This window comes from Sciurus vulgaris, assembly GCF_902686455.1.
Source record: "Sciurus vulgaris genome assembly, chromosome: 4".
Classification (NCBI taxonomy): domain Eukaryota; kingdom Metazoa; phylum Chordata; class Mammalia; order Rodentia; family Sciuridae; genus Sciurus; species Sciurus vulgaris.
In genome coordinates this window covers 115,089,957-115,117,492 of record NC_136464.1, presented here as the reverse complement: position 1 = coordinate 115,117,492, position 27,536 = coordinate 115,089,957, and the positions used below count along the sequence as shown (strand labels likewise).

Genomic DNA, 27,536 nt, shown 5'->3' with positions numbered 1-27,536 from the left:
AAGACACAAAAAAGTTAAGAAACTTATACATGTGTATAACAAAAGTGTCAAAACTATAATGAAGGATAATTGTGATTCTAGTTCTCTTCACTAAAAAACGTATAACTTAAATATATACACATATACCTATTTCAATGCCATCAATGGTAACATGAATAGTGTAGAGTCCAATAGCCCCTGGAGTCCAATTTGCACAATAAGTGCCATCATTATTGACCCGAATCAGCATATTTTCACTGGGCCTGAAAAGAAATTAAGAGGGATATTGGAAAATTTACCTTTGTTTAACAACGAGAGCACTATGATATTTCAGTAAACATTTAATTTTGGTTGGCATTTTCATATCGACTGGCAGTCCTGCCATAGTGTTTTCCCCACCCCAAACAACTGAATTTCCCTTTCTCACCACAACAGGGCTGGATTCCAAGCCTCTTTCCACTCTAGAACTGGATTTAAACTGCTTGATCTGGTACAAGAACACCAATGCTCTAAACACATTTTAAAATGGTCTGGTTTTCTTTTCAAATGTTAAGGGGGTGAGCTTAAGAGTTTTGCCACTCCCTCTTTTTTTCTCTGTTGTCCCTCCCCACTCCTCCCTCCCTGGTCTGGGTTCTGGGTTCAGGGTTAAGGAACTCTGAGCTTATTCTCTATGCTAGTAACCCATCTTCTAGTCTCTCCAGTTCTCAGTCTTTGTAATATTGGATCTTAAGAGTATTTATTTTGTCCCCCACATCTCAGATTTCCTGGTTCTTCTCTGCCTCCTTTGTGAGTTGTTGAGAGATCTGGAATCAAAGTCTCCTTCCTAGATTCTCTCGTCTTAACAAATCAAATACCTCCTCTTAATATTATAGTCTTTAGTAAGGTCTCTTAGGTCTTTTCCCCTTCATATCAAAATTTATCTAAAGAACTGTCCACAATCCCTTGTTCATTATTTTTAAAATTTCCACTTATCTTTCACAATTTACTATTACTAGGCTTTTGCTCCCAACATTGCAATACAATTGCTGATGTTAAAATCACGAATGACCATCACGACAATGAATGTAATGGTCATTTCTTTCTTCCAGGCAATCTCTTAGTAGCATTTGATAGTTGCAAACTCTTACTTTTTTGAAAAGTAACAATAGTATATATGTTAATGCAGGGATGTTAATGTTCAGAGGTGAAATGATTAGTTTATGAGAGTCATAACTTGATAAGCAGATTAATCCACTTGGTCGATTAATAATTGTAATGGACTATTGGGTGGTAACTGTAGGCTGGAGGAAGTAGGTCACTTGGTACCTGCCTTTGGGGATTATATTTTGACCCTGGCTCCTCCCACTCTCTCTCTCTGCTTCTAGTTGCCATGAGCTGAGCAATTTTTCTCTATCACACCCTCAGGCCCAAAGTATGGAGTTAGCCAAACATAGAGTAAACCTCTAAAACCATGAGTCAAATAAACTTCTACTGTAAGTTGTTCTTGTTAGGTATTTTCATCACAGCAACAAAAGCTAACATAAACTCTCTAGTCAAATACAACTACCTTCTTCTGTCATGCAATACTTTGACAATGGGCTCCATCTCCAACATCATTACATAACCTTATTTATCATTATGATTTATTTACTTATAGCCTGTTTATCCTTAGGATGAGAATCAGAACCACAGATGTCATGTTCATAAAGGTACTCAGGGCCTTTCCACATAGCAGATGCTCAACAGTTTTTAAAATGAATATATGAATTTTCTTAGACTATTTCAAATAGCTTTAAGATGCCCAATGTATATGAACACCTATTTATTAGGAAATGGTCAATTTTTTCTTGTTTAACATACTATAAATTTATACTGTTCACATTTATTTTACAAAATTTATATGCTTCTATTCCAGCAGACATTTTATTGATTAAGTCAGGAACAAAGTGCTACTTTCATGTTCCCAAAGATACATGTTTAGTACTCTGCATTTTAGAAAAAAAGTTTAGAAAACTTTCTAGATTGTATATTACAACTGTACTTTGTATACACACCAAAATAAAATCAAAGTAATCTTTCAGTTTCTAATAAAGTCATGTGATATGCAATACAATGAAGCCTGCAAGTAATTATGCTTTCTCAGATTCACTTCAGAGCTCTGCCTAAATTTTATGGAGATGATCTCTCTGAAGTACCATGCATCTAATTGTTCTATCATAGTGCCTATTTTTAAAAGTACTTCTGCTAACAAATAAAATACTAACTCAAAAATCTGCTTAAATCTGAAGTTAACAATCAGGGGTTGAAAACTTAAGATATCAATCAAATATGAAATTTCTTCACAATTCATTGGGGGAAGAAAAAAAAGATTAAAAAAAAATAGCAAACACTCAAACAAAAAACAAATCCCTATCAACCCCAGACAAGCCAATTAACACTTATTTTAGTAAGTATTTATTCTTTCTTGCTTAGTATGTAAAATATTGACAGTATTTCAGTTGAATATACATTCCACCAACAAATTATACATTATTATATGGTGGTTAATTTCTACTTGAAGTTTAAAAATGCTATGAATTATTTATTTACGAAACATAAAAGATGAAATATAGGCCTATTTTAGGTGTAAGCTGATAACAACTCATATTTTAGCTATGCTTTGAGAAAATGATCCTTACCTCTTAGGAGTTGGTGATGCAAAACGTAGCTCCTCAAATGAGTAATTTTCATACACCTTTAAGAAACAGACCAGTAACAGTCATAAATCATTAAAAACATTCTCAATTAGTGAAATGATAAAACTTTCAATAAATGGTATTGTGAAAACTGGTTATCCATACAAGAAGAAAAGAAAAAAAATCAATTACCCTACATTACATCATTTACAAAAATAAATTCCTGTTGTGTTGAAGACCCAAATGTAAAAACCAAAACCTGGAAAAATGTAAAAGAAACAAAAATAGTACCTTCTAAGTACATTAAAAATATAGATTTGCATAAAACAAGTATGTGTAGAGAAAAGGCTTCATTAAAGGGAGAATGGATTTGTAATATACATAATCCAAGTGGGATGTGCATTCATAATATATAAAGGTCAAATCAATAGAAGAAAAAAAAACACACAAAATAAAAGTGAGGTCAATTTACCAAAGAAGAAATATGAAAAGACAATAAATACTGAAAGTCATTTAACTAAACATAATAATCATATCGCAGTCACCAAATTGTGATGGTAATAACCAAATGCTAGCCAGGCATGGTAGCACATTACAATAGATTCAGCTACTCTGGAGGCTGAAGTGAGAATCTGGGCAACACAGTAAGACCTAGTTTATTAAAAAACAAATTAACAAACAAACAAAAACCCAGTGCAAAGGGAGACAAGTGCAAGGATGTTTACTACTGAACAGTTTAAATTAAATGTACGCCAACAGGAAAATGGACAAATTTTGGAAGAGAAACTAGTGAAATAGTTTAAAGTAGTTAAAATAATGAGCTTCAGCTGTCTAAAGTTCAAAACTAATGAGCAAAAGTCTGGCAAAAGGATATATAAAATCTGATATCATTTTTAAAACTTTTGGAACACATTCAGAACAACTAAAATATATTGCTCATAGATAAATATGTATTCAGTAACAGAACAAAAACACAAATGTAAGAGAATGGACACTGACATTCAAGATAATGGTTACCTCTAAGGATGAGGTGAGAACTGATTCAGGTTTTACAAAGGGCTTCAACTGTGCCTGTAAAAATCTTGTTGTTTAATAAAAATAGCAAAAATATTGAAACAGTTACGGTGAAATGTACAGAGAAAAATGGGCTGTAGATATATGAAACTTGGCACATTATTCCTTACACTTTTGTGTACCTGCAACTTTATCAAATTAATCATTATCTTTTTTAAAAATTTTTGAAATAATTGTTTATTAGATAATTTTTAAAGTTTATTTTTATTGAAAACAAATGGGATACATGTTGTTTCTCTGCACATGGAGTAAAGGCATACCATTTGTGTAATCATACATTTACATAGGGTAATGTTTGATTCATTCTTTTAAAGTTCAGGTCAAGATCTGCAACTCCTCATCTGCTTCCAACTTCTATACTTATAAAGATAAGCAAAACCATTTCAAAATCCCCTTCCTTCTCCTTATCTTTCCTGTCTTCATGAAAGTAATCTAGAAATTATCTCACTTCCTTTGCCTATGCCAACGTTGTACATAAGCACCCTCTCCTTTATTTCCTGTGGTCCTGGGGATTAAACCCAGAGCCTCACATATATCAGAAAAGCATTGTACCAATGACTTACATCCCAGACCAGAAAAATGCACTCTGAATATTTAGTGAATTTTCAAAAGAGTCAACAGTTGGAAAACCCAGATTTCCAGACTCCCAGTACAATGTTTTAACTGCTCCATCACTTTCCTTTAAATATGTATTATTATATCTGTTCATAAGAGAAGAAAACACATCTTATTTTTTTTTTTTTTACCTTCCACAATATTTGGATCACTATTAAATGGGCACACGTTATCTATTTTCCTGCAACATGACTGAATGTCTCAAAGAGATAGTTTGGGAAAGGCATTCTGTAACTGCTCTAACAAGGTGCCATTCAGAAAGAACATTCTGAAATCCTGTACTAAGTTCTGGCAACTTTATTTTCAAACAAAATTATACGAGTTGAGGCATGTTAATAAGAAACTAAAAAGAATGACAAGGGAGAGAGGTTAAAAAAAACTCAGAAAGTCCCTTAATAAAAGTTGAAATGAGTTTAGTTTTGAATTCTTCAATAGCCAGTGGCCAATTCATCTAAAATTCCAGCTTTTTGATCCTGAATTTCTTCAACCTCAACAATCAACTTCAAGTTTATTTCAAACATATACAAAAGTCACAGACCCACAATTTTATGCAAAATTGTTCTATCTCTGAAATCAAAAGCATGCAGCCTGTTCAATTTTCTACCTCAATTTCTACTACAATATCTACTTTTAGACTTCTAGTCCCTCCCATTTTCCCTTCCAAACCTACTTAGATTATACTATCCTCTCTTTAACAACCACTTAACAACTACATACTTAACTCCTGTTTATTACTGTTCTTTTGTTAAACTATCTGGGAAAATGTCAATGCTAGATCAATCTAAATGTTTATTTTATCCACGTTCATATCATTCACACTATACTATATGATATTCAATTTCAGCTAATTCAAGGATGTCTGATGAATCTTTTCTGATCAGTTCTATATTTTGTTTCCTATAATAACTATTTTGTTTTATTCTTTTGATTCAAAATGTCAACCCTAAGATTCCTAACTCCCATCTTTAATCTAAACATAAAATTATTATCTTAAGTAGTTTATGAGCTGTATAATCTACAAATTTATTAACATCTATATTAATTATTGTCTTTTTCCTCTCTTGGTAGAAATAAAGAGGCACTATTATACCTCCTCTTTAAGGCCAACCCTACAACTTGAGCATTAATTACCATTTTTATCTCTTGAAATGTCTTTATTTTTCTCCTATTCTGAGTGACAACTCATTAGTCCAAGACTCATTAGTTCAACACATTTCGATAGTCTTCCAGAGGTTTAAACCAAACCATGCTTCATAATCATCTCTCTGCCCAATTGTGTTATCTACATTCCACAGCAATCTGTATAAAACACCAATCTAATCAGGATATTATTTTACTGGAAAGCCTTCAATGGCTCATCACTATTCTATGAAAATGTCAAAATTAACAACTTCAATTTCAAATAATGACCATCTTGATAATTTAGACTAATATTACCTCTAAAGATAACTAAAAATAGCTAGATGAATATTTTTTAAATCTACATAAAGGTATTGGAGAGCTAAAAAAGCCAAAAGAAGTAGGAAACACAAAAGAGATGCACTTGGCATTTCAAAGGAACTAAAAAATGAAGGGGGCCTGGGAAAAACATGAAATCCTTAAGAACAATGTTCTAATAGCAGCAGTAGATAGATTAAAAACACCAAAGTATTTTTTCAGGGAATGAAATCAATCTCTGATGGGATTAACTTGTTCTGTAACTGGTGATCTCCTCTACATATCTGCAACAAAAATCCTCCCTAGAGTAAGATAACATCCTCTTTAAAAATATTCTGTGATTTAATATCTAATAACAGACCTCTAGACCTATAATTTTGTCTATATTTGAATGACTGAAATGTTTGTTGAATAAATGGTGAAAAATAAAAGTTCTCTGGTAAGTAAAAATAAGTTACCTTCATCATTGTTATTGCAATATATCGAGCCTCCTTAACTATCATTGGTTCATATGAGACATCCAATTTCGGTGATGCCAGCCCACCAAAAGTCATGTCTGCATTAGCAGATGCTGCTGTTACTGCAGGACTGCCAGGAATCCTTTGAGATTTCTTTACTTGCTCTTGCTGTAAAGATGTTTTTTTCTGAGAAACAGGAACGGCTTTCACTTCCACCTAACCGTGATATTATAAAAAACAAACACTACTATTATGCAATTGTACTTGACACATCAAAAGAAGCGATTTACAATCATGGGCTCACAACTATATAAATTCTATGTTCGCATTGGTGTATCTTGGCATTCTCTTCAAAAGTTATTTAACAGAGCCAGGACAACCTCCACTTGTTTCTAAAATAAGCCCCTGAACACAGAGTAAAAAAGAATCTTCACTATTTTAGAATAAGTACTCATAAATATCAAACATAAAATAAAAATAAACTCCATACTAATAAAGTACAAGAAAGATAGCAGAATACATCTATATTGAATTTTTTTTGGGGGGTGTTATTTTATCAGGTAGTTCACATATAAACATTTTTCCATATTCTCAGTATACTTTAAAGCAGTAACTCAATTTCAGTTGTAGTATTCCACAGCAGAAAAGGTACTCCATTGATAAAAGTCTTAAAAATTGACACACAGTAAAACAAATCATATACTTAAAAGCTTAAAGATATTTTACTCTAAAGAATAAAATGTATCATTAGATAGCTATGTCACTGACTTAAGCCACTTGATTTAAACATCTCAACTTTGATCTTTAATTTCTTCAACATTAAAATGGGGGTAGCTTTGTTTATTCTAATGCATAAGCACAAGTGAAGAAATATAACATTCATTGCTTTAAAAAGCATTTTGGAGCCTCAGGGTGTAGCTCAGTGGTAGAGGGCTTACCTAGCATACCAAAGGCCTTGGGTTCAACCCTCAGCACCACACCAAAAGAAAAAAAAAAGCATTTGGAATTTGATTAATATTACAGGCAAATCAACTGTTATGTTTCAAAAAATCAGCAAAACTACATAAATATTTTAAAAATTTTGGGGAGGTCTAAAATGCTCCTAAGACTTCATGTGCTCTCAGGCTGAAGGTAAAAATAGATTAATTTTGTTTTCAGCTGTTATGATGTGATGATATTAATAAAATAAAAAACCCACTTTTCCCAAGTAGTAAAGGAGTATTCTAAGTACAGTTTCTAACTTAGAGATAAATGTGATTGAACTTTTAGCACACTGAATAAGAGGTCTAAAGGTGAAGGACACTGTGTACAAAAAGCAAATATAAAGAAGAAAGGAAGGAGGGGAAGAGGAGGAGGAGACACAAAGAAAGGGAAGGAAAGAGGAGGAGAAAAAAACAGAAGACAGGAAAGAAAGATTAATGATGTGGTTAAGAAAAGAACCTGAAGATGGGGAGGAAAAAAAAAGGAAGATAAAGCAGAAAGTCTGAAATGTCCAGATACAACCCAGAAACCAAATAGAGACAACAAAAATGTATAAAGGAACAAAAGAAAATATAACTAAAGAAATAATGTAAGCATAAGTATATGAATATTACAGACATATTAACCTGGAAAATGCTAATATAATGTAGTCATGTGAGTGAGAAACTTAAAAACTTTGTAGGCTTAAAGACTGGATTTAACAAGTCACTGCATACACTCAAGAAATTCATCAATAAATGTACAATACTCAAGCCCGTCAATATATTGATGTGTATTATATTGTGTTGTGATTAAATTCTGTCCTCAGGTGAAATCAATTTTTTAAAATCAATATCAGGATTACTTTATTCTCTATTGAACTGTTTTTCTTAAAATTTGTGGTTGTTTTTGCACCTCATGGAATAATACAGAATCAACAAGAAATCACTTTGTTAGGAGTATGACCTACCTTAAAATTAAGACAGAAGAGAAATGATTAGGGCATAGTATTCTGTGTGTGTCTCTCTGTGTGTGTGTAACATATCACCTTATATGCACCCAAAAATAGATACAATTCTATCATTATTTGCAAGCTTAGGTCATGATGCAAATTTTTACTGTGGGGTCATGGTAAAAATTAGGAAGTGCTGCTAATGACTGATTTTATTTTAGTATCAGAGTTCAGTGCTATTCCATATAGTTTTATTTATTGATCTTAGGTCATGTGAACAATGTGCTCTTATCATTTTTTACTGAGTCAGGTAAGAGGTTACATTGGAATTGTGCTTCTTCATGCTGCATATTAAAGAATGTATGAAGTAGTTGAAATAATTATATTGAAAGTAAATACTGAGGTAAAATTAGTTATTCTGTAAGCAAAAAAAGGACATTATGGCTTAATTAACTCTAAGCTTCAAAAAACCAAATCCCTTTATGATTCAACATTGGAGCAAAAGAAGATTGGGAACTGCATAAAATTTTTTTCAATATCAATTATTCAGGAAGATGATAAAAGGTTTGGATGTCACAATAAAAGTTTATATCCAAAATATTATATGCTTTAAAATAATATAAATATCCTTATTAATGTCTCAGAAAAGTGATATCCAAAGATCTCTATATTCATCAGTACAGATACAGTAAACAATGATTTCTATTCCTCACTTTTATGAACAAAATTCACAGATTTCAAATTTATTTAACATCATTATTCTAAAATGTGGCAACAATATCAAATGCAAAATGTACTTGAGAGTTTTAACAATATATACAAAACAGCTAAGTACAGTGATATATGCCTGTAATCTCAGAAGTTCGGGAGGCGGAGGTAGGAAGATTGTGGATTCAAAACCAGCCCAGCAACTTATTGAGACTCTGTCTCAAAATAAAAAAATAGAAAGGCCTCGGGATGTGGCTTAGTGGTTAATCCTCTATGGGTCCAATCACCAGAACCAAAAATATATAAGCAAAGAAATAAACAAAACTTAAAAATGTATTCTTTTATTCATTACTCAATCACTATTACCAAGGGCCTTCTATGTGCCTAGCACTCTTTATATAGATACTTTCTTATCTTTCCTTTAAATCAACACATCCTCTAGCACATAATTTGGGATTAATATAAACAAATCATTTAAACTTTCTGTCAGTGTCCTATATTACATACAAAGGACAGAAAAAGTGAACTCTATGTACATTCCATTCCTAATATTTCATCCGTTACAGTAGTCAGTGTACAAATATCTTTAATTTAATTCAGACAGATTCACCTTCATATTGGGAACGTGTACCACATCTCCATACTGGTCTTTTGTTTGAACAGTTATGGTAGTAGGCCAACCACAACGAATATCATCTTTATTCAGTATCAATGATGTCTTCTGAGGATCCGCATATGAATCTGGTTGAAGCCACCTTAAAATCATGAAAACAAAAAACAGCAAACCATCCATCAGTACCTTCAATGATTAAAATGAAATTAAGCCAAATAAATCAAACTTCACTGAACAAAATTCTAAACAATATCTTTATTTCTGATTCAGTGATAATTACAAGGTCTTCTTTCGAAACTGTTAATGATAAACTCATTAAAAAATGCCAAATGAGAAATGAGATCAAACTGGTACATGCATATATAAATATGGCATAATGAATCCCACTATTATATATGATTATATTGCACCAATAAAAAAATCATTTATATTAAAAAATGTCAAAGCACATGAAATTTCGGATGTATATGTATAATATAAAGACAGTTTTAAAATCAGAAAATCTGCATTTTTTTTTTGGTACTGGGGAGATTCCAGGGGCGCTGAGTTACTTAGAGCCTTGTTAAGTTGCTGAGGCTGGCTTTGAACTTGCAATCCCCTTTACTCAGTTTCCCAAGCCATGGGGATTATAGGCTAGCACCAATAACCCTGGCAGATAACCTGAAATTTTAACTATGGCTAATTTAAATATTAAAGAAAATGAATTTAATTTATATATAGCTCATATATAGAAGTGTCCTAAGGACACTTGAAGCCTGTCTGACTTCACTTGCCTAAAAGCCTGGCAAAGAACAATTTTTCTATGAGAGCAGGGCAGAAAAGGCCTTCTGCCAATTTGAAGGCAGCAAGGTTCAAAGGTGGACTGTCCATTCTTACTATACAATTTCTTACTATCTTCTTCATTACTTTCCCTTCCATGTAAAATCTGCCATTTTTTATATTTTGTGAGACATCCCTTCTGAACTCATTTTATGATTTACTCGTTCAAGTTGTCCTATGAGATGAGTAGTGAGTAATTCCATTAAGCATTACCTAAATATGGGTATAAAGATTGCAGTAAGGCTGAATTAAAAATGTGTTATTTCTCTGCAGTCACTATTTTGGATTTTAAAAAAGTAAAGAGGAATGTCTGCAATTTTAAAATTAAAACCAGAAAGAAATTAGATTTTTATTTTTTGCACTGCTGGGGATTGAACCCAGAAACTTGTTCTTGCTAGGCAATCACTTCACCACTGAGCTATACCACCCAAACAGATTTTTATTTTTTATTAGTAAAATAACACAGGTCAGCATATTTTTATCCTAAAAAAGAAAGGAAATGTCAAAACAATAATCATTATTAAGTATCATGTAGTTTTAAATATTTATCACCGTTTCAAAACACATAAACCAGAATATTTTAGGCAGCATTTTAATATCCTAATAACTCCCCTTTTCATTTCTCCAGCAATGATGCCCTAAGAGAAAGTAGTTGTATATTATTTAAAGCACAATACCTTGCAAGTCTTCCACCACTTGATCCTGGGACACAAGCAATAAAATCATCCAGGAAGGACTGCTCATTGCTTTGGATTTGAAGTGGTAAGTTTCCTTCAAGTGCCTCTAATATAGTTGGTGAATGAGAAAGAGCTAATCCCTTACCAAGAATACCAGAATGAGTTTTGCACACCTGTTGGGTAAAAAAGACTATTTGTGTATCTTAAAATACAAAACCTTCCATGAACTTTTCCAAAATGCATACATTTTAGTTAGGCCTTCTCAGGGAAATAATTTTCTTCCCATGAGCCAATGTCCCTTCCTTTAGCCCATACAGTAGAAAACTTCTAGGAGGGAAAAATAAGGGCTAATACTTCCTGTCTCTTTTCCCCCCTCACAAATCAGCATCTTATGAGAAGTGGTGCATCTCTTCCCATGCCAGCCCTCTACTCCTCACATCCTCATTTGTCACAGCCACAGTTGTTTCTGTATATAGCTACAGAAGTCTCTTTCTCAAAGTCCTCCTTATTGGCAGAAATCATCAGTAAATCATGTCTATTCTTTTGGGCAGGTTGGTACCATGGTCATGACTTGAGCAAAAAGTGAGTGGAAGTTTAACATTGGCTGCATATAAGACTCATTAGTCTAAGTTAAGAAAAAGAGACAGATAAAAGTAAAATTAGTAATTAGTTTTCACTTATCTGACAAGCAAACCAAATTTTGGGAAAGACCTACTTTAACTACCCAAACTACAGAAATGTTTTAGTGGCCTTTTTTGGGGGGGAAGGGGGCAGGTTTAGGCAAGGGCTCTATCACTGAACTATGACTCTGCTCTCAAGAACTTTTTTTAAAAAGAGGATTCATTATTCTTTTTTTAAAAATATATTTTTAGTTATAGATGGACACAATGCCTTTTTATATTTATTTATTTTTATGTGTTATTTATTTTTATGAGATAGAACCCAGTGCCTCACATGCCAGGCAAGCGCTCCTCAAGTAAGTCACAATCCCAGCCCCTCAAAAATTTAAATAATAAACTTCAAAGATATTTTTCATAGAAAAGGGTTACACTTTCAAACTTATGCCACAGCAACCTGTGTGCATTCCACAATTTCTGTAATTTCAAAAAAATGTTATTTTCAGAGTCAAATCCTGACTCTGGACAAGTTAAGTACTGTGTGCTCTTGACAAATTATCTAACAAATCATTAACCCTGTATCTGCAAAGTGTCTAAACTGATGATCAATGATGGCTCCCTTATAAGGTTATTATACAATTTGAACTAGAGAACACATATAAAACACGCACTACACTGCTTGACAAACAGAAGGTATTTAATGCATGTTAGATCACCACAACTAACTACACATCAAAAAGGTGGGAATGTTGGGCATTCTTTTTGTCCTGAAATAGAAGAACAATAAAGATTTCTTTGTATCCAATTTAATGAACATTTTATATTTGATAATAATCTCTAAAATGAAAATGAGCTCCCTGATGGTCCACCTAAACTTAAATGTTACCTGATACGTGTTTATTAAATGTTTATTAAATTATTTTTATATTTTAAGATAACAAAGATTTAACTTTTTGGTTTTTTCAAACAAGGACAAACTGGTAGTTTGTTAAAATTCAGAAGTTTCTTAACATTACTGAGAATACAATGACTCCCTATCATCATCAGAGCTTAATGAACAAAGTTAGGGACTTTGTTGCCAAACTGCTATGAAGTGAGTTCCAATGCAGATGCTTTACAAATTGCATGATCCTGTGCAAATTATCCAAGTTCTCTGTCAGCTTTTTAAAAAAATATATTTTAATGGAGATAAGAATCTAATTTGCAGGGTTGTCCTATAGACTAAGAGAGAAACATAAAAAATTTTTAGAATAGTGCTTAATAAAGTTAATAAAAAATAAATGTTTATTTTTAGTAATACTGCTTTGTTCAGTTTATCTCATGAAATAAGTAAAATGGAAAATACCAGCTCTAGGAAGACTTGTGTACTAACCTTTTTCTCAACTAACCCATTTCTTAGACAAGTCACATAATTTCTCTCAATTTATCTTACTTTATTGTAAGATATAAGAAATAATACTGACTTCCAAGTCTAACTGTAAAAATGGAGATTTAATATTAAAGATACTGTAAACTAGAAAATGTTGTTACTACCACTAACTACGTACACCTACCACAGAATATAAACATGAATAATAGGCACAAATGTGTGCTCACTATTGTCTGGTGCTGGCAAAATTAGTAAGAATGAGGACATAAGAGAGTGAGTTCTTTATTCAAAGAATATAACCTTTCTATTTTGGAATGTTAAAATGCCCTTTAATTAATATTTCTGTTAATAAAAATACTGTTTTTTTGTTTTTGGTACTAGAGATTGAATCTAGGGACACTTAACCACTGAGCCCTTTATTTTGAGACAGGGTCTCCCTAAGTTGCTTAGAGCCTTACTAAGTTGCTGAGGCTGGCTTTGAATTTTGCAATTCTCCTGTTTCAGTCCCCTGAGCAACTGTGATTACAGGCAAGTGCCACCACACCCATCTAAATAGTGGTGTGTGTGTGTGTGTGTATTTTATTTTGTTGTTTTTTTTGGTACAGGGGATTGAACCCAGGGGCACTCAACCACTGAGCCACATCCCTATCCCTTTTTTGGATTTTATTGAGAGACAGGGTTTCACTAAGTTGCTTAGTGCCTTGCTGTTGCTAAGGCTGGCTTTGAACTTGAGATCCTCCTGCTTCAGCCTCTCAAGCTGCTAAGATTACAGGTGTGCACCCCTGTGCCCAGTTAAATAGTATACATTTAAAAAGTATTTTTACCTAATAAACAAAAATCAACCATAGCTCTGAAAAAAAAAAAAATTTGGAAAACCTTACAAACCCATGAAATCTGGGTTGGATGCCATTGATTGAGTTGAATATCTGACTCTCCATCTATCTTCTACCTTTGCCATTTCAATCTGCAAAATCCACCACCCATCATTAATAGTCTTAGTATACAGCATACATTAATGCTCTATTAGTACCATCAGCATCTTGGGCCTGGGTTCAGTAGATATTATAATCTGAAAATTGCTACCTGCACATCCTGATGTTTGCATCCTATTAGGGACTGCTACCTAGATAAATTCATACTGCTGATGTTAATAGAGCAATTTAAGTCTCTTAGAAATTATGAGTAATAAAATATTATAGTTTGACATAAAAGACACAAAAGAGCATTTCAATTGAAATATACTACTTATGTATTTCCATTACATTGTCAAATGGTCCATATAACTAAAGACTATGTAAATAAAAATGAAAAAGAAAACAATAAATGGTAACAAATTAAAGGCTCCCAACTACCTAAAGCCAACTGGTTTTACCACTTAATATGATATATAAGTCTCACACTGTGTAAGCTTACCAAATGTATCTTCCTCAACTTTTGCCACTCCCTATACAAATTTTAATACAACCTATACACCTCTATCTAGTTTCCTTTATGAGATTCCCTTCTCCTGGTAAAATGGAACTTTAAAAATGGAATTTAAATGTCCACTGTTCTGAAAAGCCTTTCCTTCCCTTCCAGCCTTGTTTCCTCTTCTTTCTCTGATAAGATTTTGGTCCAACTCCAGAGTCACTACCCACCACACAATACAACAGAACTCACATGGGTTTCTCTCATCAAGAGCAGTTGAGTCATGTGTCTCTATAACTGCTAATAAACAGAGTGAAGTACTTAAAGACTGAACACTACTCAAGAAAATTAAGGCTGATCTTGTGAAAATATTGCTCTTAAACTAATAAAATTTATCCTTTCAATGTTCAGGACAATACCTGTAATGCAGCCTCTTCAAGAATTTCAAGATCTTCTTCTAATTCATTACCTATTATGCAAATGAAAAGTTTTACTAAAATATATTAATACTTAAACCTTCTAGTCTTTCATTCATCACATCTTTTTTTACTATTCTATTACTCCATATGGAAAAGGTTTATTGTTCTGAATAAATCCCAGTGATTTACATCTTAAAATGTAAAATATTTTCAGTGAAAATAAAAGCTACAATTCTCAAGCCAATAATCAAGAAAGATTTGTTGAACGATCTGCAAAAGATATATACTATATTTATGCATATAAATGAAGCCTTTTAATTTAGTTATTTAATTAATTTGATAAAAAAGAGGAAAGTAATTATTCTGAATCTGAACTTTTATATTTTGGTTGATGTATAGAAGAGCTATAATTTTCATAAACAACTATGGTTCACATAGAAACATAAGGTAGTGACCATATGCTCTAGCTATTTTCTTCTTTACTGCTTAATATAGAACATATTTTATTGATTAATTTTTTGACAGTTTCAATTGTGAAATTCTATGAATAAAGTTCAAGGGAAACTATTCAGATTGTACAAAAGTGGGTAATAATAATTTTTTTTTTTTTTTTGTACTGGGAATTGAAGCCAGGGACATTTAACCTCTGAGCAACATCCCCAGTAGTTATTTAGAGACAGGGTCAGACTGAGTTGAGAGCCTTCATAAGTTGCTGACGCTAGCTTTGAATTCAATATCCTCTTGCTTCAGCCTCCCGAGTTGCTAGATTTACAGATGTGTGCCACTGCACCTGCTGGCATAAATAATTCTATCTTTCCAACTAGCTTTATATATCCTCAATGATGTTCAATGTCAACAGTTTCTTACATATTATTTGTACAAATGATGTACAAATCAGAAGTGTGTGTGTCAACATACACATACATGAACACACACATTTGTAAATAACACATGTAAAAGGGAACCTTCTGCAACTAGCTTTTCCCACTTAATATAATTTGGGCATCTTTCTTTGTCAACTGTATAAATCTACTTTAACATCTGCACAGACTCCAACTGTATGGATATGTGATCACAATATAACCAGGTTCCACTGACAGACTTTTGATTACATCTAGGATTTACAATCACATGCACTGCTAATTTGTCCTTTCTTTAACTTATCTTTTTGATCATCTGTTCAAATGTATATAAAAAATTGCCATGTCAAAAGTTAAATATATCTAAAATTTTAAGAGCTGTTGATGAATTTCCTCCAAAGAGGATGCTAACCATTTTCTTTATATAAATAGATTATAAAAGGCCTCACAAATATACCAATATTAAGTATGATCCAGGAAACTGAAAAGATTGAAAGGGACCAAATAGGAAAAGAAAGTGGAATACAGAAAGAAGAAATGTGCAGAGAAGGAAAATGGGAGAAAATAAAGGATAGAGTTGGAAACCTAATGTCGTAAGAAGGAGGTATAGGTGGTACTTTGGGAAGAGATTTAGGGAAAGAGAAAAACTTTATAACTACAGTGAAAATACAAAGTTAAAACATGCATAACATTGTAGAGTATATCAGTATTTTTAAAATTTTTATCTTTACTCTTGATTATAAATTAATTTACATATCATATAATTTTACTTCATATAGAGGTATCATTTCTGTCACTCCCTCAACTCTTTTCTCCACATGAAAATGTTTCTGAAAAGCTGTATCAGTGGAGGCTCTCCTTCACTTTCTATTCTCTCTTAATCCACTCTGAGGGTCCATATATTTCTTGTTTTACTAATTTATTTCTTATTGAGGATACAAATAAACAAATTTTCAAATGCAGTGATAGATTTAAATTAATTTCTCAGTAATATGCAAAATTCTCATGAATAGCTACTCCTGGTTTTTCTCTCCTTCATCTGCTTTTCACTTTTACATTTTTACAAGTGAGCTCTTCTTCCCATTTTGTCCATCTTTAAAATCTTGGTGGTCCCAGCTTTAACTGTGGGCTATTTTAAAATAACAACTATGTTCAAATGATATTTTTATTGTTTTATCTCCTGAGCCCCAGGCAATAAATATCCAACTGTCTACTTGATATTTCCACAAGGATATTATTAACATATCACACTTTTGGTATAATACTATAAGAGCAATGCTTAATTCAATGATTGGCATAGTATACAAATATACAAGGAGCGTGTACATGTGCATGGTTTGTATAAATAAAAACAATTACAGTATACCCCTCAGAGTCTATTTAAACAAACCTGAACCTTTAGAATATTAAGTGGCTATTGCTCATGAGTATATGTGATATGGAATTCATTTTGAAAATCTATTTTCATGTGTTTTATAATAAACATATTTTACTCTTAACTTTTTAAAACATTTATCAACAAACACCTAGTAACCAAGAAGACTTACCAATAGGAAGTGCTAGATCCTTTTTCATTAAAGCAGCTGCACAAACCCCACCAAGATTGGCTAATTCTTTTTCCAACTGAATGACTCCCTGTAGAATTGCATAAAATTTGCTGCTTTAAAAAATGTTTGAAAGACAATAAAAATTATCAATGAAAATTAATTCAAGTTCAAGTTGTTTATATACTTTTTTAAATTAGAAAGAAGCATGTATTGGCTAATGGTTAATTTGAGGATGGAAGAGATTCACTATTTTGTCTAATGCTAGTTTTAAGGTTCAGTTTTATAGGTTCATTGTCCAAATAATTTTCGATTCATTATTTTGAAGGAATACAATCAACTTTGACTTTGGTTTTATTTTAGTGTATGATTGAAAATATTTAGAAAAGGTGACAGTTCCTTTGTGATTCAAGTTCTATTATTTACTCAGAAAGGTTCATCCATTAGAACAGGCTCAGGGCAGACATAATTGCACTTCAAAATTACACTTCGGTTATACTGGGTTGTGTTGCACAAACCTCATTTTCTTCATGTATTAAAAGTAGGATAAAAATCAATGCACTCACATAAACTACAAAATATTTTAAATTATACATCCTTAGCTTAAAATAAATTTCAGACTTTTTGAATATAGGCAATGATATAATTTAAGTTGGTATATGTTCTTAAAAACATAATCTTCCTTAACAGGATGGAAAGGTAATTTGTTCTTACCTCATCAGGTCCAGGACTAAATTCATATCCAATTGCAAAACATTTGAAACCATAGAAGGATGCTTTGTCGTCTTTCACATAATCTGAAGCAGTCTCTAATGAAAACAGGGCCTCATTTCCTTAAAAAAAAAAAAAAGGCAAGAATTGAGGTCAAATCTGAACCAGGCAGATTGATCACTGCCAGGCGCCTATCATCCTCCATTTGCCTGCCTCTCACCTGTCCATCTCCTGCCTTACACCTATCCACCACCGAACGCACCAGGAGCACCAGCTGCCTGCTGTTGCCTGGAAGTTCACTGTTACAGTACCTGCAGGTTTGATTACACATGGCTGCCGCCATTTTGAGACAACAGCCAGGCCCCATAGGACCCCTGGCCTGACTGACTGAGCCCCCGTCTCCAGGATCCCTCAGCCTGACTGATCACTCCCTGCCTCTGGGGCCCTCACATTGACTGACTGCTCCCTGCCGCCAGGACCCCTAGACCAACTGACTGCGCCCCATCACCGGGACCCCAGACCAACTGATTGCACCCGGCATCCAAGGATCCTGCAACCACACCAAACACACCCGACCTCCAGGACCCCTGTTGGACCAACCACATCCCGCCTCCAGGACCTCCAGCTGACCCACGTCCACCCATGAGCTACAGGTCCGCATTTGCCAACACATTTTGAAGCCAGAGTGGCCATCTTGGATAATCCTGGAAGCCATAGCTCCGATCTTTGGGTGGGGCAAATCCCGTCCTGAGACGCTGCTGGAGGCTTGAAGCTCACTGTCAGGTACCCCTCATGCATCAGGCTACTGAACACTGGGAGGTTTCATTAGTATATGACTTTTTTTTCCTTTTTAAAAAATTTAAGTTTTTATTTCTTTACTTTTCTTGCTCTCTTTTCCTTTTCTTTACCTATTCCCTCAGAGTCTCTTTCTCCCTTTTTTGCATGCTAATATCCAATTTCTTTTGATTATACTCTCACCCTTTCTATTTTCTAGAACTTCTGTATATTCTTTTCTTATCCTATTAACAGCCACATTCTACATCCTTCTGCATCCTCTTTGTCCTCCATTTGAAACTGCAGACCTTATTGCAAACCTGTTTGTTTTACTGAAGATAATATTTGAACTCATTCTGTTTACTATGACGATTTTGTTATTGTCCCCATAGGGGCTATTTGGTCTAGGATTACATAGTGTTCAATTTGGGCACTGCTAATATTGATCACCCCTTAAAGAAAGGGTTTTGGAAACCTACAGGGCCACTATAAGCCTATAGGGGGAAATCTGCAATACCCCAGATCTGCACTGCTAGAGGGGAAGATACATGAACAACATGAAAAAACAACGGAAGAAAATGATCCAAACAAATCTATATTCTATATTAACAGAATCCAATGACAGTATGGTAGGAGAAATGTTAGAAAAGGGCTTCAGATTATACATGATTAAGATGATTCACGAAGCAAAGGATGAGATTAGAGAACAAATGCAGGCAATGAATGATAATACCAATAAGCTGAAAGAGCACCTGCAGGAAGCAAAAGATCATTTCAACAAAGAAATAGAGATTCTCAAAAAAAAACAAAAACAAAAACAAAAAAACAACAAAAAAAAACCCCAGAAATCCTTGAAATGAAGGAAACAATAAACCAAATAAAAAACTCAATGGAAAGCGTCACCAAAAGACTAGACCACTTGGAAGACAGAACCTCAGACAATGAAGACAAAATATTTAATCTTGAAAATAAAGTTGTCCAAATAGAGAAGATGGTAAGAAATCATGAACAGAATTTCCAAGAACTATGGGACATCATGAAAAGACCAAACTTAAGAATTACTGGGATTGAGGAAGGCACAGAGATACAAACCAAAGGAATGAACAACCTATTCAATGAAATAATATCAGAAAATTTCCCAAACCTGAAAAATGAAATGGAAAATCAAATACAAGAGGCTTACAGAACACCAAATACACAAAATCACAACAGATCCACACTAAGGCACATTATAATGACCACGCCTAACATTCAAAATAAAGATAGGATTTTGAAGGCCTCGAGAGAAAAGCATCAGATTACATACAGGGGGAGACCAATACGGATAGCAGTCGACTTCTCAACCCAGACTCTAAAAGCTAGAAGGGCCTGGAACAACGTATTTCTAGCTCTGAAAGAACATGGTTGCCAACCAAGAATCCTATACCCAGCAAAACTAACCTTCAGACTTGAAGATGAAATAAAATCCTTCCATGAAAAACCAAAGTTAAAAGAATTTACAAATAGAAAGCCTGCATTACAGAATGTTCTCAACAAAATATTCCATAAGGAGGAAATGAAAACAACAATGCAGGTCAGCAAAGGAAGGAACTACCTTAGAGAAAAAACACTCAAAGGAGAAACCAAGCCAAATTAAAAACCAAAAATTAGCCAAATGACTGGGAATACAAATCATTTCTCAATAATAACCCTGAATGTTAATGGCCTAAACTCATCAATCAAAAGACATAGACTGGCAGAATGGATTAAAAAGAAAGACCCAACAATACGCTGCCTGCAAGAGACACACCTCATAGAAAAAGACATCCACAGACTAAAGGTGAAAGGATGGGAAAAAACCTACCATGCACATGGACTCAGTAAAAAAGCAGGGGTTTCCATCCTTATATCAGATAAAGTGAACTTCAAGCCAAAGTTAGAAGGGATAAAGAAGGACATTTCATACTGCTTAAGGGAACCATAAATCAGGAAGACAAAATAATAGTAAATATTACGCCCCAAACAATGGTGCATCCCTGTACATCAAACAAATCCTTCTCAATTTCAGGAATCACATAGACCACAACACAATAATTCTGGGTGACTTTAACTCACCGCTGTCACCACTAGATACATCTTCCAAACAAAATCCAACCAAAGAAACCAGAGAACTCAATAACACAATTAATAACTGAAACTTAATAGACATATATAGAATATTCCATCCATCAACGAGCTGTTTCACTTTCTTCTCAGCAGCACATGGAACCTTCTCGAAAATAGACCATATGTTATGCCACAAAGCAGCCCTTTGGAAATGCAAAAAAATAGAGATACTGCCTGTGTTCTATCAGATCATAATGGACTGAGAGTAGAAATCAATGACAAAATAAAAAAGAGAAATTACTCCAACACCTGGAGACTAAATAATATGCTATTGAATGAAACATGGATAACAAAAAACATCAGGGAGGAGATAAAAAAATTCTTAGAGGTCAATGAGAACAATGATACAACATAACAAAATCTCTGGGACACTATGAAAGTGGTACTAAGAGGAAAATTCATTGCATGGAATGCATTCCAGAAAAGAATGAAAAGTCAACAACTCTGACCTAACATTACAGCTCAAAGCCCTAGAAAAAGGAGAATAGAATAACAGCAAAAGTAGTAGAAGATAGGAAATAATTAAAATCAGAGCTGAAATAAATGAAATTGAAACAAAAGAAACTATTCAAAAAATTGACAAAACAAAAAGTTGGTTGTTTTAGAAAGTAAACAAAATAGATAAACCCTTAGCCACACTAACAAAGAGAAAGAGAGAGAAGACTCAAATTACTAAAATACATGATGCAAAAGGAAATATCACGACAAACACCACTGAGATACAGAACATAATGAGAAGCTACATTGAAAATCTGTATTCCAACAAAATAGAAACTACTGAAGACATTGACAAATTTCTGGAGACATATGCTCCTCCAAAAGTGAATCAGGAAAACATACACAATTTAAACAGATCAATATCAAGCAATGAAATAGAAGAAGCCATTAAAAATCTACCATCCAAGAAAAGCCCAGGACCAGACAGATTCTCAGCCGAGTTCTACAAGACCTTCAAAGAAGAACTCATTCCAATACTTCTCAAAGTATTCCAGGAAATAGAAAAGGAGGGTACCCTACCGAACTCATTCTATGAAGCTAATATAACCCTCATACCCAAACCAGGAAAAGACACATCAAGGAAAGAAAATTTTAGACCAATATCCTTGATGAATACAGACGCAAAGATCCTTAACAAAATATTGGCAAACCGTATCCAAAAACATATTAAGAAAATTGTGCACCACGATCAAGTGGGGTTCATTCCTGGAATGCAAGGATGGTTCAACATTCATAAATCAATAAACATAATCCATCATGTCAATAGACTTAAGGATAAGAATCATATGGTTATTTCAATTGACACAGAAAAAGTATTTGACAAAATACAACACCCCTTCATGCTCAAAACACTAGAAAAAATAGGGATAGTAGGAACATACCTAAACATTATAAAGGCTATTTATGCTAAGCCCATGGCCAACATCATTCTTAATGGAGAAAAACTGAAACCATTCCCTTTAAAAACAGGAAGAAGACAGGGATATCCTCTTTCACCACTTCTATTCAACATTGTCCTTGAAACTCTAGGCAGAGCAATTAGGCAGACTAAAGAAATTAAAGGGATATGAATAGGAAAGGAGGAACTTAAGCTGCCACTATTTGTTGTGACACGATTCTATATTTAGAGGATCCAAAAACCTCCTCCAGAAAACTTCTAGACCTCATCAATGAATTCAGCAAAATAGCAGGCTATAAAATCAACACGCATAAATCTAAAGCATTTTTACACGCAAGCGACAAAACAGCTGAAAGGGAAATGAGGAAAACAACTCCATTTGCAATAGCCTCAAAAAAAATAAAATACTTGGGTATCAATCTAACCAAAGAGGTAAAAGATCTCTACAATGAAAACTACAAAACACTGAAAAAAGAAACTGAGGAAGACCTTAGAAGATGGAAAGATCTCCCATGTTCTTGGATAGGCAGAACTAATATTGTCAAAATGGCCATACTACCAAAAGTGCTATACAGATTCAATACAATTCCAATTAAAATCCCAATGATGTACCTGACAGAAATAGAGCAAGCAATCATGAAATTCATCTGGAAGAATAAGAAACCCAGAACAGCTAAAGCAATCCTTAGCAGGAAGAATGAAACGGGGTATCGCAATACCAGAACTTCAACTATACTACAAAGCAATAGTAACAAAAATGGCATGGTATTGGTACCAAAATAGACAGGTAGATCAATGGTACAGAATAGAGGATATGGACACAAACCCAAATAAATACAATTTTCTCATACTAGACAAAGGTGCCAAAAATATGTAATGGAGAAAACGTAGCCTCTACAACAAATGGTGCTGGGAAAACTGGAAATCCATATGCAACAGAATGAAACTAAACCCCTATCTCTCACCCTGCACAAAAATCAACTCACAATGGAACAAGGACCTTGAAATCAGACCAGAGACCCTGCATCTTATAGAAGAAAAAGTAGGTCCAAATCTTCACCTTGTTGGCTTAGGATCAGACTTCCTTAACAGGACTCCCATAGCACAAGAAATAAAAGCAAGAATCAACAACTGGGATAGATTCAAACTAAAAAGCTTTCTGTCAGCAAAGAAAACTATCAGTAATGTGAAGAGAGAGCCTACAGAGTGGGAGAATATTTTTGCCACTCATTCTTCAGATAGAGCACTAATTTCCAGAATATATAAAGAACTCAAAAAACTCTACACCAAGAATACAAATAATACAATCAACAAATGGGCTAAGGAAATGGGAACAGACACTTCACAGAAGAAGATGTATAAGCAATCAACAGATATATGAAAAAAATGTTCACCATCTTTAGTAATAAGAGAAATGCAAATCAAAACTACCCTAAGATTCCATCTCACCCCAATTAGAATGGCAATTATCAAGAATACAAGCAACAACAGGTGTTGGAGAGGATGTGGGGAAAAAGGTACACTCATACATTGCTGGTGGGACTGCAAATTAGTGCAGCCACTCTGGAAAGCAGTGTGGCGATTCCTTAGAAAACTTGGAATGGACCTACCATATGACCCAGCTACCCCACTCCTCGGCCTATACCCAAAGGACTTAAAATCAGCATACTACAGAGATACAGCCACATCAATGTTCATAGCTGCTCAATTCACAATAGCCAGACTGTGGAACCAAACTAGATGCCTTCAATTGATGAATGGATAAATAAACTGTGGTGTATATTTATATATATATATATATATATATATATATATATATATATATATATACACAATGGACTATTACTCAGCTATAAAGAATAGTAAAATTATGGCATTTGCAGGCAAATGGATGAAATTGGAGAATATAATGTTAAGTGAGGTAAGCCAATCTCAAAAATCCAAAAGACAAATGATCTCACTGATAAGCGGATGATGACACAAAATAGGGGGTGGGTTGGGGGCAAGAATGGAGGAAGGAGGAACTGTGTAGAGGAAAAAGAGAGGTGAGAGGGGTGTGCAGGGAGGAAAAAATAATGGAATGAATCAAACATCATTACCCTATGTAAATGTATGATCATGCAAATGGTATGCTGTTACTCCATGTACAAACAGAAACAACATGTATCCCATTTGTTTACAATAAAAATAAATTAAATAAATAAATAAATAAATCCTTTAAAAAATCTGAACCAATTTTATCAAAATTCCCCTTTCTTTTATTCATCCCACGTAGTTATTCAAATTAAGATATTAAAACTTATTGGGAGGTGTGTTCCTGAACAAACTGTGCTAAAATTAAAAGTAAAAAGAAAACAGCTCAAGTGAATACCTATTATTTTTCATTATAATTTACTTTCTCCATATCTACCTTTAAGTTACATTAGCAATGTTTTGATTATCTGTCAGGGTCTGAAGTGATCAAGGCTAACCTTTGCTGTTTCAAAGTAGGCAATTCCACTAGGCTGGTATTTGGATTTCTCTCATCTCTTTACTAACAATCAAGCACGGGTTGGGGATATAGCTCAGTTGGTAGAATGCTTGCCTTGCAAGCACAAGGCCCTGGGTTCGATCCCCAGCACCACAAAACAAACAAACAAACAAACAAACAAAAAAAAAACAAGCAAACAAAGCCAGTTTATAGTTCAAGAAAGAAGTTTCTGAATTCAAATAGGCTATTATTTTAAAGCATCACAAGAGTGGTTATGGTTAATTGGATAAAAACACTACAGAGTACACATAATTTTAAAAACTTAATTTTCTTTAAAAAGAACATGAGTATCAGGAATAACAGGTGTGCATGATTATGTTCTCCCTCACATACACCTTTAAAGTCAATTGGAACAACAGATTCAAACACAACTTGGAAGGGGTTTACAACTTTTCTTCAGAGGAAGGACTGGAGTCTTTAAGTTTGGAAAATTTAGCATTTACTGAGAAATAAAAGATTTAATATTCTTTTTCTATTCTTTGGTCCCAACTATAACAGAGACCCACTCTTCAATATTAACTCTCTGCTCCAAAACTCAGATCCTCGTATGCCCCTTACCCAGGGTATCTAATTTATTCCTCTACTGCAATTCACAAAAGTCTGAAACAATTTCCTTTAAAAATTAAATAAACTTTTTAATAGTGTGCCCTTACTATATGTACCTACACACATATATTTTATCCTCTAAAACAGAAGAGAAGAAACTTACCTGGCAATACTAAAACCATAGTAGGCCACCCAGAGGATCCAGAAAATTTCTTTAATTCTATCCATGAATTAAGATTTTCATGAACAGATGTCAATTTTGGTCCATATCCTGAATTCTGAATGGTTCTAACAGGAATCAACAAACGGAGGACATCTTCTGACTGTGCAGTACCACACTGAGGGTCAAATTCGATTGTCATCCACCTGACACATTCTGGGAATGCCACCTGGCAATAGGCAAGAAGACATGAATACAAACACACACACACACACACACACACACACACACACACACACCTCTGCCTCTGTATATGTGTGTGAGAGTATGTTTTCACTTTTGCTAAATGAAACAACAGAAGGACAAACTACAAAATGAAAAGAAAATATTATCTATGATAGTAAAGGAAGAAACTGAACGAAGAGGACAGAAATAAAAGTTAGATCTGTTTTATATAATTTATTTTGGATTATGTAATTATTTTAACATTTATAAAACAAAATATAAATTTAAAAGCAATTACTAAAAATCTAAAATAAAACAAATTATCCAGAATGAATATGCAATTAGTACATAATCACACACAGAGAGATTATTCTTACTTTAGAAAACAGTAATTGATCATTCTAATTTACTTTAAAACATAGTAATTTGATATTTTTATTATGATGTAATCAATAGACAACATATCTACCCTACCCACCCAGCCACATACACACACACAAATGAATAATTATTTTCTAATTTTAATATTCCCAGTGTCATTGAGAATATAAATTCTAGATGTATGAGAAAAGAGATTCAGGTGTCCCCTTGGTTCTTATTTTCTTTTTTTTTCGGTACTGGGGATTGAACTCAGGGATGCTTAACTACTGAGTTAAATCCCCAGCCCTTTTTAATATTTTATTTAGAGACAGGGAATTGCTGAGTTGCTCAAGGCCTCAGTAAGTTGCTGAGGCGGGCTCTGAACTTTTCAATCTTCCTGTCTCAGTCTCCCAAACTGCTGGGATTACGGGTGTGCATTACTGCACTGGTGATCCTTATTTTCAATTATGTGTAAAAGGAACTAAAAAAATGGCTGGTTCCAGATCTGAGGAAGGAACATCTTATACCAGAGAGCAAGGAAATGAGGAACAGCTGTAGTGTGTTTATGGGACTCAGCAGATAAGGTGAAGAGGACCTCACCCACCAAACACACATGGCCCAGTTTCTGCAATTAACAAAATTTGAGAGAAAGAGAAAGAAGAAGGGATCTATAGATGTAAAGGATTTTAAAACTGAAAGAGACTTAAAACCTGTAATCCCAGTGACTCAGGAGGCTGAGGCAGAAGGATCGAAAGAACAGAGCCAGCCTCAGCAACAGCAAGGCACTAAGCAACTCAGTGAGACCCTGTCTCTAAATAAAATACAAAAATGGGGCTGGGAATGTGGCTCAGTGGTTGAGTGCCCCTGAGTTCAATCCCTGGTATCTGCCCCCCCCCCCCACAAAAAAAAGAGAGACTTAAAGGATATAACCAACTATAATGTATGCATCTTATCTATACTCTGATTTAAACTAAAATTTACATGATATCTTATTATATTAAGGAATTATTTACTTTTTAAGTGTGATAATAGTATGGTTATTTTTATTTTACTTTTTATTCCAATTAGTTATATATGACAATGGAATGCATTTGACACATCATACATAAATGGAGTTAACTTCTCATTCTTCTGGTTACTCACAATGTGGAGTTGTACTGGTCATGTAATCATATGCACATAGGGTAATAATGTATAATTCATTCTACTATCATTCCTATCCCCATATCACCCCCCATTCACTCCCCTCTAATTATTATAACCATAACTTTTAAATGTCCTAAGATATTAGAGATATGTCTTAGAAAATATACCCAAGCAAATATCATGAATGTCCTTTAAAGTAATGAGACTGTTGAACCTGGGAGATGGATAGATCAGGTACAACATATTATTGTGCTTATTTTTAGACATTTAATATTCTCTCTCTTTCTCTCTCTCTCTCTCTTTTTTTTTTGTGGTACCAGGGATTGAACCCAGGGCCTTGTGAATACAAGGCAAGCACTCTACCATCTGAGCTATATCCTC

General features: G+C 33.9%; 1 protein-coding gene across 14 annotated transcripts in view; it reads right to left on the bottom strand.

Annotated features, from left to right (window-relative positions):
- Window positions 1–27,536, bottom strand: part of MYCBP2 (MYC binding protein 2) — a 273,950-nt gene that overhangs the window by 89,110 nt on the left and 157,304 nt on the right. For all 14 annotated transcript variants that reach the window (XM_079138891.1, XM_079138897.1, XM_079138894.1 and 11 more), the window contains 9 exons: window positions 25,428–25,653; window positions 17,877–17,995; window positions 17,166–17,253; window positions 14,759–14,808; window positions 10,947–11,119; window positions 9,448–9,592; window positions 6,218–6,433; window positions 2,637–2,692; window positions 127–242 (listed from right to left, as the gene is read on the bottom strand). In XM_079138891.1, coding sequence (XP_078995017.1) covers window positions 127–242; window positions 2,637–2,692; window positions 6,218–6,433; window positions 9,448–9,592; window positions 10,947–11,119; window positions 14,759–14,808; window positions 17,166–17,253; window positions 17,877–17,995; window positions 25,428–25,653 — 1,189 coding nt within the window. The remainder of the gene's footprint in view (window positions 1–126; window positions 243–2,636; window positions 2,693–6,217; window positions 6,434–9,447; window positions 9,593–10,946; window positions 11,120–14,758; window positions 14,809–17,165; window positions 17,254–17,876; window positions 17,996–25,427; window positions 25,654–27,536) is intronic.